Genomic DNA, 14,401 nt, shown 5'->3' on the forward strand with positions numbered 1-14,401 from the left:
ATGACAACAAAGGATTTAGACTATCAAAAAAACGTCATGGATAAAGTAGTGACAGGGTTCAAGAGGACTGACTCTCAATTCTGAGAGGTCAGCTGTGGGCAAAGTGCCATCCAACACCATCACATGCTACAAAGAAACCATCATAAAAAGAAGAGTCAATCAATGCAGCAAACTTTATTGTCTTATTTTATGAAATTGCTACAACCAGCTTAAACCTTCAGGAAACACCACCCTAATCATCCATGTTGGTTAGTAATATTATTTGAATATTTAAGTTAAAATAGACTGTGATTTCCTTTTTTATTATTCCTACCACAGGATAATCGTCAACAAAGATATGTTGACAGAATGCAACAAGAACTGATTTTCACATTATTTGCAAACAATGGTCAAAAATGATATGGCAGAAACTGCCATGAATTCCCCTAATGCACATTCTCTTTCCTCCAAGAGAATGCCCAAATTTTAGCTGAACATATAGTAGACTGAAATAAAGACAATTTCCCAGCCTCTCTTGCAGATAGATATGACCACATGACTAAGTTCCAGCCAATAAGATGTAAGTGGAAGTATTGCATGGCAACTTCCAAAAATCTTCTACAAAAGATCGCTGGCCCCTGCCCACTGCTCCTTTCTTCTTTGTCCTTCCTCCAACAGAATGCAGATGTGATTATTAGAGCTCGAAGTACCCACTACCCTGGTTTAGGAATCGATGACCACACCTGGGGTATGATAAGAGTGGTGAGCTAAAATAAAAGGATCCCAGATCTCCAAAAACTCCGTGGAAAAGAGCACACCCATTGGTCCTGCAGTCCCCAGCTCTGGAATTTTATATGAGGAGAAAAATGAACTTTTATGTTTGTTATTGGGAAAAACCCACAATACCAGCTTCCTTTGTATAAGGGAGGAAGGCAGATTTATAAGTGGCAGTTTTTCAAACACATGTACTGTGTAGCCACATCCCTCTTAGTTGGGGGTAATAGGATATTCTTTCTTTCCAAGTAATTATTTTTATTCTTATGAAAATGTAACTCCTCTATAGTTGGAGTTAGAGAACCCAGGTTCAAGTGTTACCTCTGCCCTTAATGAGCCAATGGATCACCTTCCCTAAGACTTTGTAAGACACAATGTAATAAGATTCTCTTGAGCCTTAAAATATAACTATATGGAAGTGTTTCACAATATAAGTAACTACACAGGGATAGCTGACTGGAATTGTAAGATACCTGTGGGGAGAAACGGTCTCAGGTTGTATCTCCAGTAACGAGTGCTCAATAAATATTTGTTGAATAGATATTTTGCAGTCCTTGGTAAATGGGTGAATTGTTCTGCTTTGGAGTGAATAAATGTTCACAAGTCTTTAATATTGATTAAAGTATTACTTAAGTTTCTTAGAGCCAATTCTTAATTTTGCTATCAGTCAAAAGATACAAAGGTGTGAAAAAACAAACCTAGCTAATCCATTTATCTAGTTCAAAAATGGACCCCAATTTACTATAGCAAAATAATTTAAGAACACAGTTGTGGTACAGAAATAAAATTTTTATGACCCTTTTCTTTTCCTTGAAATTACAAAGTTACATATAAAGACACACTTTAATATTTAAACCACTAACCCTACCACATCAAATGAAGGATTTCCTCACACTGGACTGTGGCTAAAGTATTTTATTAAATTAAGTATGTAATTTGCAAATGGTTTCATAAGAAATTTTAAAAGCAAAGTTATAAAACATTTTCAATAAAAAAGTACAGAGTTAACAGCAAAATTACATTTTCTTTATAGTACAAATAAAAACATTACATTTCTGATACACTGTCTGAAAATCTTATAATATATTCTCCAACTGATAGCTGCAATATTATATTTTAATGAGAAGTTTCACCGTTAATTCAATCATTTGCTAGTAACAGGTTCATCATTTGGACCATAAAAGTCAACTGCTCAACTTTAAGGAAAATAATAAAATTTCTCATTAGATAATGTTAAGTTACAAAAGGCTCTCCAGGATATACATGTATGCCAGCCTTCTTTCTCTACTAAATTCTGTAGAGGCATTAAGTAATATGTAAACTTCAATTACATTTTAAAAATAAGCACCATTAACATACATTCTACATAAACTTACTTTACCTTTTAAATGACACTTTTTTTGGCCACACAAACATTTAAATCTGTTCTCTTTACCATGTAAATAAAAATACGCAATATTTAACCACTCCACAGAAAACTACCAAACTTTACCTCATTGCACAATGGAAAAGCACTTGGAAAAAACACTTGGAAAAAAACCCAGCACACGTTATTTTTGTGTCTTTTTTATAGATTTTGTCATTTTCTTAAATTGAGAGCAGTTAAAACATTGTCAGAGCAATTTCCTGAGTCTCAAAGTTTCTAATATCCAGCTCAGAAATAACCAATCTTGCTATTATACATTTCTTTTTCTAAGAACACACACAAAACATTTTAATTTAAAAAGAGAAAGACCAAAATAAGGACTGGAAACAATCCAACAGAAGAATAGTTTAGCTTTTCTTTTCAAAATGTGTTATAATATGCAAGACACTTTAAAGTATAAGTCAGATTTTCTACCATATAATACGTCCTATATTTAAAGGCCATAGAATTGCAAATAGTGTAGAAACACTAATAAAGTGATGAAACCTCAACTTGAAAATAATACAGAACTACAGAACTATATGGACAGCCAATAAATCTAAGACAACATGCTTCCAAGTATCACGTTGAAGTAAGGAAGTGGATGAATTGAAAATACTGTTAAAGAGTTTCCTCAGTCCAACCTACTTCCCCTGTGGTTTCCACATTAGTTCTCTTTTTTTTTTTCCTGGTAGATACAAGTGAGAGACTACTGAAAAGAACTAATTGTTACTAAAACCTTCCAAACTACAGAAGTGTTATACTTTTAGAAGATCGATACACTTGCAAAGAGCCATTTTAATGAGTCCTGGATTAGCACAAATACACCAATACCTGAAAACTTCGATAATCCCCACACTGTCTTTACTTATGACACACAGGATTTGGAAAGCAAGGGAAGAATTTGATAAGCCCTGAACCTTTGGCATGCAGGATTTAGAAACGGGCAAACAAAACAAGAAAAGAGCAACTATAAAATTTTCTTTCATAATTATGTTGTTTAAACTATGCTAGACAGTGGGGTGGGAGTCTGTTTAGAATTAACTTCATAAAAACACAAGATGCTCAAAATTTGCCTAAATACTTATAAATGATGATTAAGAAAAATACCCGAGATATACCAAAATAAAGCCTAAAGTTGAGGTTGGTACAGCAGAAAACGTTAACCTCTTTCATTTGGTTTCTGCCCACAAAATACCTCACCCCTTGTTCATTTTTATTGCTCCCATGTTAATCATAATTACAATAACACAAATAAATTTATCTGAAGTGCACAAAAGCGACACTTTTTTAAACGGGGTGAGGAACTATAAAAACATGGAAAGCTAGTATGCAGCTGTACACACTCGAATAACTCCGGGTTTTAGCACTGTTACTCACATTTCCTAAATCATATTAATTTATACATAGAAATATTTTATTTCACTAACAACTGTAGTTTCATAATAAGTTCTTAAAATGAATTGCTTTATTTTTAATTTATATAACTCTTCTAGACGTTACAAAAAATATGTTAAACTGTTGGTTTTTCTTTTTTAAACAAATTATTATCAAACATAAGAATAATATTTCAATACCACTCACTAAGTACTTCTAAATAATAAATTTATTTTTATTTTTGAGGAAGTAAATTTAATGATATAGCTCTTTTAAAAGCATGCTTTCATGATATATAAAAACATGTTTTTGAGTTATTTTCATTAAAATTCTGTTCTTTTGGAAAACCATTCTATAATTCAGGATTCTTTCAGGAACAGCTCGACCCTGTAATTCCTGATCCAAATGATTTTTAAGCTTATCAAAAAGCAACACAACCATTTGTTAAATTACATATGTTGGAAACAGTCTCCATATCCAAAGTCAATAAGCCATTGTTTCATGTTGGAAAATTATACTTTACCACATTAAACTTGCGTAAATGAAATTATAATTGACATACTAACGGGACTTTTTAGCTCACACACACAAGAAGTCAATCAAAGTTTCCCTTCAAAAAGCTGGCTCAATTTAAAAACAAGGGTAAAAAACTTTCAAATTGTAAAGATTCCTTTTAAGATTATATCAAAAATGTCTTCTATATTTGCTTTAAATTAATAGAGGACTTTAACCTACTGCACTTTAGAAATCATATGCTTCAAATATAAAATATAGCTCTTTAGTACCGTCTTAAATACCATTTACACAGACAGCTCTAGAAGCAGTTCTATAAGACACCAATACTTGGTAGATTATCTAACCATTTCTCCTTCTCTAAAAAATTCTGCCTACAGAAGGCATAAAACTGTAATATAATCTCAAGCTCCAACTTTTTTCCTAGAAAATGCACACACACAGAACAAAAGGTAAGAGATCAAGATCATATACAAGACCAAGGAAAGTGCAAACGGCATGCCTTCCTTCCTGTAAGATATGGCAAAATGAAACTTTTTTTTGTATTTAGTTTTGAAATCAAAAAGTATTCAAGTGTTTTTGTTAGATTATCTTTTCTTCACTACTACTACTACTACTACTACTTCTACTCCTTTTAATACAAGGCTTTGATGGGCATGAACCAGGTCTCAAAGCACTTTAAAATACCTTTCAAAGATGCCTTTAGGATATTACTAAATGTTAAACAATTAATACAAAGGTATTTTTTTCTCTGAGAAAGAGTCAGAGCACTTCAAACTTCGAAACAGCAGCTAATACTTTTCTTAGACATTTTACAATCAATAAAAATTCTCTTTAATATAACAGACAACATATTTGGCATTTGACTCAGTAAAAAACTATTTTTTTTGAGTTCTGAAAAACATCATCAGAATGTTTTTACTATAACTGGACATTTCTAATAAACACATGTTTACAGTAAAAATGACTAAATTTACCGCAAATAAAACTAAGTTTAACCTACAAACCTTCACACGTCTAAGTCAAGGACGTTTATTTTACTTTAGCATGACTTTCAAGCATCCTGGTTTAATTTCAGAGAACCTAAAGAAATGAAAAAGACTTATTTTAGGTAAAAATTTCAGAATGGTTAAGGAATATATCATGCATGTAATCAATTCCAAGTGTCTATGCCAAATACAATATTTACTATCAAAGTATTCTCCTTTATTAAGTCAATCATCCAGGACCAATATCTATGCTTATGTATCCTTCAATCCATTTTAAAAATAAAGAATCCTAAAGCTAGGGGTTACTCCTAACTTAGTAATTATTTAAGATTTTTCAAAACTCTCAAACCTGAATTTGACCTTCATGAAGGAAGAGCATATTGTCTGAAGGATAAGCTGATGTCTGCATTACATTATTTTTACGCATTAAGTGAGTACTAAAAAGAAATATCTAACATAATCGTAAGTCTGATTCCTCAGGCCGTGAAATGCTTCCAAGCCCTTAATGTGAAATTTAAAAAACACTAGTCTGTACAATAGCCCATTAATTCCAACATGATAATGTTCTAGTCCAACTACTTTTTTAACAGACACTCTGAAATGTCACCTGTTCGCATGCTCAGCATTAATGTTACCATTTCCTATAATGTAGCCAAACGACATTTTATTACATGGCATAAATGTAACTAAAACTAGAAGTAAGGGGAGGTTTGGTACCTAATGATAAACATCCTCAGGGAATCTATCCATCAACAGATCTTATTCTTAAGACTTTATTTGTCATTTCCTGTTATTGAATAATAATCACTTAATGAAAAAGGACATGTCATGTTCGTTAGTTAAGATCATTACAACACTTGATTTACGGACATGTATAGATTCATAGTGACTGGATGCTTCTGCTAAACTTTAAAAAAATCCAAATTATAATCATATTTTAGTAGAAACCCCCAACTCCTTCCGAAATCTATGAACGTATAAATAGTAATTTTAAACTATGATACATATAATCTCACTATCTTGGATAATACATGATCAAAAAAATACAATTATACTTACTTTCTGTTATATTTTGAATTTATGATAGAAATAGTTTTGTCAAGTGATTGCTTCAACAAGAAACACATCTGTCTTTCATTTCTGGTTTTCTGAACATCATATATCCATCAGGGAATGTTGTATCATAATTTAAGCATAAACTTGTGGCTAATACGAGGTGGTTAAATTTAGTTAACTATTTTAATAAACCATCTGAGCACATGACTAGTGTTTACTATCTGTATATGGGCAATTGCCATTATCAATAACAGAAATCTATACTCACCTGAAGCTATGGCTTGTGAGGTATTTAATGACGGCTGGTTTGATGCGAGCAACTCCTCCTTGGCTGTGGTTTCCTCTCCCCGTAATCACAGACAGATAGGACTTCCCACCATTCTGCTTAAATTCTGTTACAACAGGAATTGGAACAGTTAAAATTCATTTATGTTACATTCTCAATAGAAAACAAACCTGAACTATTCAAACACATATGGAATTATTTTCATGGGGATTTAGATATTTATAAATTCAAAAAGCCCCCAAATTGAGGTTTTTAAATCCATGTTTCATCTATACTGTTTAAGTACAGAAGCCTCAAAGCAACTCATCCACCTAAACACAAGTGAAAGTTCTTCCCCTATGGGGAAGGAGATTTCTGTGTCCTACCAGAATTTCTTTCTAAAATAATGATAATGACAATAACAATATTAATGATATCTTACAATTGTTACACACCTGGAGTGAGGCACTGCTTAAGGCAACTTAATTTATTAACTAAGAATCTTCACAATGGGGGCACCTGGGTGGCTCAGTGGGTTAAGCCTCTGCCTTCAACTCGGGTTGTGATCCCAGGGTCCTGGGATTGAGTCCCACATCAGTTCTCTGCTCCTCAGGGAGCCTGCTTACTCCTCTCTCTCTGCCTGCCTCTCTGCCTACTTGTGATCTCTGACTGTCAAATAAATAAATAAAATCTTTAAAAAAGAAAAAAAAATCTTCACAATGACCCTTTTAATTAAATATTCTGAAGCCAGCCAGCTTTGGTCTGATTAACAGTTCTGCTGTTAATGGATGGATGGTATGACCATGGACAAGTTATTTAGCCTATCTGTGCCAGTTTCCTTATCAGGAAAATGGGATACAGTCTTACTGCTAAAGATAATTGTTAAGAAACTCTTCTAAGGGCAACCTGGCTGGCTCAGGTTGGAAGAAGATGTGACTCTTGATCTCGGGGTTGTGAGTTTTGAGCCCTATGTTGAGTACAGAGATTACAAAAAACAAAAAACAAAAAAACCTTTAAAAAACTCTTCTAAAGAGATAGTTTTTAAATATTAAATGAGCCTAGGCCTCTTGTAAGAATATAGATCCTGCTCTGGATATGACCAGGTGAAAATCAAATGTATAAATCCATAAAGTAAGTAACAGCTACAATAAAATAACAAAAACAGTGTTAAGTAAGAGTTGACTTAATGAATTTAATAAATATTTGTTCCTCAATCATAAACAGCACAAATTTTACCTTAGCATAAAATATACATAATATAAATATTCTATATTCTGCTCATTAAGTTGCCCTAAGACTCCAGCAGATCCACCGTTTTTCAAGTCTCCTATCTCCAAGGCCAAAATTTTAAGAGGGTATGTTGCCCTTGCATTTCTAATTCCTTTTTTGCTTAAGATCTCCATTTCTTTATTTCTTTCTTGCCTTTTTTAAAAAGACATCATTTATTTATTTGAGTGAGAGAGAGTATAAGCAGGGCAGGGAGGGAGGGGCAGAGAGAGAGGGAGAAGCAGACTCCCCGCTGAGCAGGAAGCTCAACACAGGGCTTGATCCCAGAGCCTTGAGATCATGACCTGAGCCAAAGGCAAACACTTAACCAACTGAGACACTCAGGCACCCCAAGATCTCCATTTCTACTCTAGTCCATACCCATTACTTCAAGCAGTGTTCTGTTCAAAATTCAACTCTTCCTGGGTGCTACATACACAGGATATTCACTTTGAAGAGTTTTTATGCTATACAATTGTTACTTGTGCCCTGTTCTTCATAGATGTGATATTACAAAGTTTATTTTAAAAAAAAACCTCAACTCCCATAATAATTCCCTCTCATCACTCCTTCACTGCTGCTCCCCTTATCAGTTAGGGCAGTCATTTATACCACCTCATTTTTAAATTCACTGCTCTGAAAATGTTCCACAGTTAAATTGCGTGCCTCAGATAAAAGTAGGCATTCAAAGGATGGCTACTGAATGAATTAACCTTTATGTTTAGAGGTCCCCAAATTTCACGCTATTCCTAACATTTAACATCCTTTAAAAAAAAAAAAAAATCTATTTAACTCATTTTTAAGCCCAGCTCAGATTTCTTATCATTTCATTTGTAAATATTTCTGTGTATATTTCAAAAAGGACTCTTACACACACACACACACACAATATCACCACCATATCTTATAAATAGCTCCTTAATATCATGCTTCTAAAAATGGCTAAAAGTTTCCCTCAACAAAATGTTTTTACAGTGGTTTGCTTAAGTCACAGTTGAAACAAGTCCACACATTGCATTTGATTGATATATTTCTGAAGTAACTTTTAATCTAAATGTTCTCCTTTCCTCCTGGGTTTTTCTTTACAATTTGTTGAAAGATTTGGTTTATTTATGGGACACCTGGGTGGCTCAATAGGTTAAGCGGCTGCCTTCAGCTTAGGCCATGATGCCAGGGTCCTGGGACTGAGACCCGCCTTGGGCTCCCTACTGGGCAGGGAGTCTGCTTTTCTCTCTGCCTGCCACTCTGCCTGCTTGTGCGCGCTCTCTCTCTCTGACAAGTAACTAAAAAAATCTTTAAAGAAAAAAAAAAAACTTTGTTTATTTATCCCAGATTTTCACAGCATTGATTGTATCCTCATGGTACCATTTAACCTGTTCCTCTGTTCCCTGTAAATCCCTACAAAGTAGTAAAAACTTCATGGGTGCCTGTGATGCACAGTCCAACCAGAAGGCACATAAAGGTCAGATACTTCTTTTGATATTCACTCCCAAGTTTGACAATCCCCTTTTATTACTAAAAGTAATGGAGGGCAGAGCCACAGATTGTCCCCTGGATGTATTTCTGTTCAACAATACTACCACCTGGTGGTGACTCACTGCAACTACAGACTACCACAGGTGGCAACACGCCTAAGGATAGGCCTGGCTTCAGAAAGGGTTTTGTATCTTGGGTCTGACCTTACACAAGTTATTTTTTTCTTGTAATCTTTTTTATTGAGATACAGTTAATACAACATAAAGCTCATGATTTTAAAAATTTACAATTCAGTGGCTTTTAGTATAATATTGTGCAACCATAAACACTAATTCCAGAACATTCCATCATCTCAGAAAGAAATTTTCTGTACTTGTTGAGCAGTCACTCCCAATCCATACTTTTTAGCCCCAGCAACCACTAATATACTTTCTGTTTCTATTGGTTTGTCTATTCTGAACATTTCATATGAATGGTAATCATATAAAAAGGGGCCCTTGTGTACCTGGCTTCTTTCACAAAACGTTTACAAGGCTCATCCATGTTGCATGATGTATCACTACTTGATTTCTTTTTGTGGCTGAATAATATTCCATTGAATAGATACACCAAATGTTGTTTTCCCTTTTATCAGCTGATAGACATTTAGTTGTTTCTACTTTTTGGCTATTGTGAACATTCATGTACAAGTTTGTGTGTGAATGAATTGTGCTTTCAATTCTCTTGTGTACATAACCAGGAGCAGAACCTGCTGGTTCATACGGTAACTCTAGGTTAAACTTTTTGAGGAACGCCAACCTTTTCCATAGTGGCTGCACCATTTAACATCCTCACTAGCAACATAAAGGGTTAAGGGATGCCTGGGTAGCTCAGTTGCTTAAGCGACTGCCTTCAGCATAGGTCACGATTCCAGGGCCCTAGGATCGAGTCCCACATCAGGCTCCTTGCTGCCAAAAACTACTAGTTAATTAGAAAGAAAAGGTATATTTACACAGAGAAATCTAGCAGAGTCCCACATGAGCTAAGAAATCAAACTTAACATCACCAATAATGAGCCAAAATGACCACGTTATGGCTTTTGATGTATTTATCAAGGATAATTCAATATCACCTATGTAGTCTTTTTGCCAAAAAAATACTCTGAATCTAATCAGGAGGAAAGAATCAGACAAAACTGTAGGTCAATCTACCAAAAGCTAGGAGTCTTCAAAATGTCAACATAGACAAAAAAACAGGCAACATAACTATTCCTATTTTTTCTTGAGTAATCTCTACACCCAAAACGGAGCTCGAACTCATGACCCTGAGATCAAGAGTCACATGCTCCATTGATTGAGCTAGCCAGGTGCCCCAAACTATTTCTATATTACTGCAGGCTACAGACACGGGGCAATCAGCTGGAACATATAATGTCTAACTAGATCCTGGCTTAAGGGGGAAGAAATGGCACAGCTGTAAAAGACATTTCCATATAGCTGGAGAAATGTGGATGTGGCCTGTATATTAGACAATATTGTTAAAACAATGTTAAATATCTTAAAAGTAACAATGGTACTGTGATTCTGTAGGAGGATGCATTTGTTCTCAAGAGATAAACATGCCAAGGTATTTGGAGGTAAGGTACCACAGTGGTTAACAACTTATTTTCAAATAGTTCAGCAAAAACCAGTTTTAAACAGATTAAGCAAATGTGGCCAAAGGTTAACAACTGATCGATCTGGGTAAAAGATATATGGTTGTCTATTATACAATTATTTCAACTTCTCTATGGGTTCTTAATTTTTCAACATAAAAAGCCAGGAAAAGGGGCTCCTGGGTGGCTCAGTGGGTTAAGCCTCTGCCTTCAGCTCAGTTCAGGATCTTGGGATCCTGGGATCGAGCCCCACATCAGGCTCTCTAATCAGCAGGGAGCCTGCTTCCCCCACTTTTCTGCCTGCCTCCCTGCCTACTTGGGATCTCTCTCTGTCAAATATATAAAATCTTTAAAAAAAAAAAAAATCCAGGAAAAAAGACAGCAATAAGAGTACACATGTTGATATGCAAAGTAAAGCTCACTGTGACATAATAATTAAATGTGAGTAGAGGAATGGATACATTATGATGTACTCAGAATACTATACAGCAGTTACAATAAAAAAAATGATACTATCAACATGAGCATATCTTGAGAACTATGCTGAGTGAAAATAAACAGTTTTGTTGAAGGCAGTGTGAAACCATGTACATTTATTTCTTAAAATTCACAAAAGAAATACTACAGAATGATTATTGATGAATGTACATATAGTAAAGGTATTTTAAAAACTAGACAGGAACCAAACTGAAAGATGTTGATTTCCACCAGAAAGAGAAGGAAGAAAGAAAAAATGTTTGGGAAGAACAGAGGTACCTGACTGGCTCAGTTGGTAGTGTATACCGACTCTTGACCTCAGGATTGTGGGTTCAAGCCCCACACTTAGTGTAAAGATTACTTTAAAAAAAAAAATCTTAAAAATACCTGGAAAGACTACAAAGGGAAGAGTAAAAATAAAATGTAAAGCATACCTGGTAAAATGTTATCACTTGTTACTTGGATTCATGGGGACACAGGTGTTTCATTATATTACTGTAAGCTTTTCAACATGGTTTTTATGGTAAACAGATGAATTTCCAACCTCTATATTAATCATATTTCATCAAGGATTTAATTGATAAACTTAAAATGATACATTGATAAACTTGCATAAAGTATAAAGCCTCCCTACAAATATTATATATGTAATATCATATATGCATAAGTTAACCAGAATAATATAGCTATCAGAGACAAGGCAGGGTTATGGAGCTATGAGTTCATACCTGGGGCATGGACTCCCATGTCTCCACAATAAAATGGAAGATAAAGAAAAAGCCAAATTCAGAATTCAAAAATAGTCTAGTAGTGATAAAAGAAGATGACTTCTGGAATTGGGAGTCTGGAGTAACTAAAACAGATTGACTTTTTCTAAATGCTACCATTATCCAAATGATAATGAAAAAGAAACAAGATAATTTAATGCATATGAAGTACATGATACTGGATGGAAAAAGATCCTCATCCAAACCCCTTGGAAGAGGTAGAACTTAGAGAAGAGGCAGGTAGTGGCCTTTCCTGAACCTGCAAAGACAAAATACAAGCAAAAAGGGAGAAAGGGAGCACCCGCATAATGCACACACTCCGAAAGCCTGCCTTCTGTGATAATTCTGTAAAAATCATCACCTTATTTACTTCCGCATTTTACTGAACACCTATTGAACAACTGGCATATAATACACATTCATTAGCTTTAATAAATGTCCACTGAACAAAGATGTCTGATACTCCTGAAAGTCCCATTTATAAGTCACAGAGGATTCTCAGATTATACCATGCCCCCCCTTTAATATACAGCAAAGGAATACAAAAACTGAAGTAGGGAGTCACCTAACAAGAATTAAAAACTTGAAACAAAAAAATATGAGATATGGAAATAAAAAGAAAATGTTAATGACTATGGCAATGAGTTTTCCAAGAAGGCCCCCTTGAAGCATGATTCTAAATACAAATATCCATAAATGTGACACAGATATCCTCAGCCGGTGAACTGAGAATCTCCTGATTGGCAAGTTTACTAATATAAGCAAAAACATATTTTCTATTTACTTCATTTTTAAAAGATTTTATTTATCCATTTGACAGAGAGAGAGAGAGACAGTAAGAGAGGGAACACAAGCGAGAGTGGGAGAGAGAGAGAAGCAGGCTTCCTGCTGAGCAGGGAGCCTGATGCAGAGCTCGATCCAGGACTCTGGGATCATGACCTGAGCCGAAGGCAGGTGCTTAATGACCAAGCCACCCAGATGCCCCATATTTTCCATTTTAAATTTGTCATTACCACAAGTTTTACCTTCAGTTTTCTGCTGTAAAACTGTCATCAAGTGTTCTATAGCTTCATCCACATGCAGCCCATGGAGGTCTAAAACATTCTGTGGCAGCAGGGAGGCATTGACTTTCTCGAAAATCTCCACAGCAGCAAGGTGATTGGCTTCTTTCATCTTCTGCTCATGGAGACTACCCTTTTATTTTAAATAGACCACCAGTAAACACTTTTGCTATTTGCTACTTAGAAGACAAATGAGGAAATAAACAGTGCCCCAAATAAAAGGTAAGACAAAAGAGGGAACAACAAATCTAAAATTTTAAATAATGCAGTGGCCTATGCAAGAAGGCACCAAAGTTTAGGTGAATTTCGGTGAATCAGTAACGTAGTTCTTAAAATATTAAATCATCATTTCTAACAGATTTCCTAATCCAAAAACCATAGAAGAGGAAGACTTAAATAAACATCGCCTATCTCAAGAAGGACTCCATTAGTTATCCTTCAATAATCCTGATCTCATTCAACATCTTGTGGTTACTCCTGAAGCCATCCCTCAAGGTATGTTATTTGGGCTCACGAGGTTATACCAGTTTGATATCTTTCTCCACTCAATGACAAAAAGCAATCCATATTGGAAGCACAAAGCTAAAAAGGAAATCAGATAGGTTTCTTATAATACTATGTCCAATAAGCCTGAGTCAAAATTTTACTTCCCTGAAAGATACTAATGCAACTTTCTTTTTCTGGACCTAAAAGTGATATATTACTAAAAATTCAAACATGCTAGAAAGCACAAGTCCCCCATAATTCCACTCTGACATGGTCAATATTAACATTCTGTTGTCTTTCCTTCAGAAAACCTGTATCTATTTAGAAGTAGTGCTAAATGACAGATTTTATCCTAAAAGAAAATATGGACTGACAGAATAAACTGTAATTCATGTGAGCCATAAATGCAAAAGCAACCATAGAAACTGAGCATTTCAACAGAGAGGAAATTCTCAGAACCATACATTTCTTATATATTAGGCTATCTTATGTCATTTATATAATCTACATCCCCCAGAATAACTTAATCTAGTCACAATAAGAGTATTACCTGCTTTAAGATTAATCAGATATCATAAATGACAATAAAAGAAATAATAATCTGTTTTCCTCTTTACCTGTTGGGCATAAAATGTGGCAACGTGTTTTTTCCCCATCCGATAAGCTTCTTTTGCTTTGCTGTAGCATTCAATCCTCTTCTGCTGGTGCAGGAAAGCCTCTGCTCTGTAGTCATTATACTCTGGGTACTCAAAATCCTGGAAAGATGGTTCACTTGGTATGTCTTCAGTCTCTTTTGATTTCTTTGCCTACAAGATGTTAGACAATAAATAAAACACAAAAAGAGTAGAAAAATATAGGCTTTTTCTTCAGAAAGTGA

The 14,401-nt window shown here is 34.8% G+C and overlaps 1 protein-coding gene across 7 annotated transcripts in view; it reads right to left on the bottom strand.

The window, feature by feature from the left end:
* Nucleotides 1-1,653: 1,653 nt before the first annotated feature.
* N4BP2 (NEDD4 binding protein 2) overlaps nt 1,654-14,401 on the bottom strand; it is an 83,676-nt gene continuing 70,928 nt past the window's right edge. For all 7 annotated transcript variants that reach the window (XR_014311210.1, XM_082728859.1, XM_082728858.1 and 4 more), the window contains 4 exons: nt 14,142-14,330; nt 13,003-13,171; nt 6,362-6,485; nt 1,654-5,131 (listed from right to left, as the gene is read on the bottom strand). Coding sequence is in view for 6 of the 7 variants with exons in the window: in XM_082728859.1 (XP_082584985.1) it covers nt 5,086-5,131; nt 6,362-6,485; nt 13,003-13,171; nt 14,142-14,330 (528 nt within the window). In the remaining variant the exon portion in view is untranslated. The remainder of the gene's footprint in view (nt 5,132-6,361; nt 6,486-13,002; nt 13,172-14,141; nt 14,331-14,401) is intronic.

This window comes from Mustela nivalis (assembly GCF_964662115.1).
Source record: "Mustela nivalis genome assembly, chromosome: 4".
In the NCBI taxonomy this organism is placed as follows: Eukaryota; Metazoa; Chordata; class Mammalia; order Carnivora; family Mustelidae; genus Mustela; species Mustela nivalis.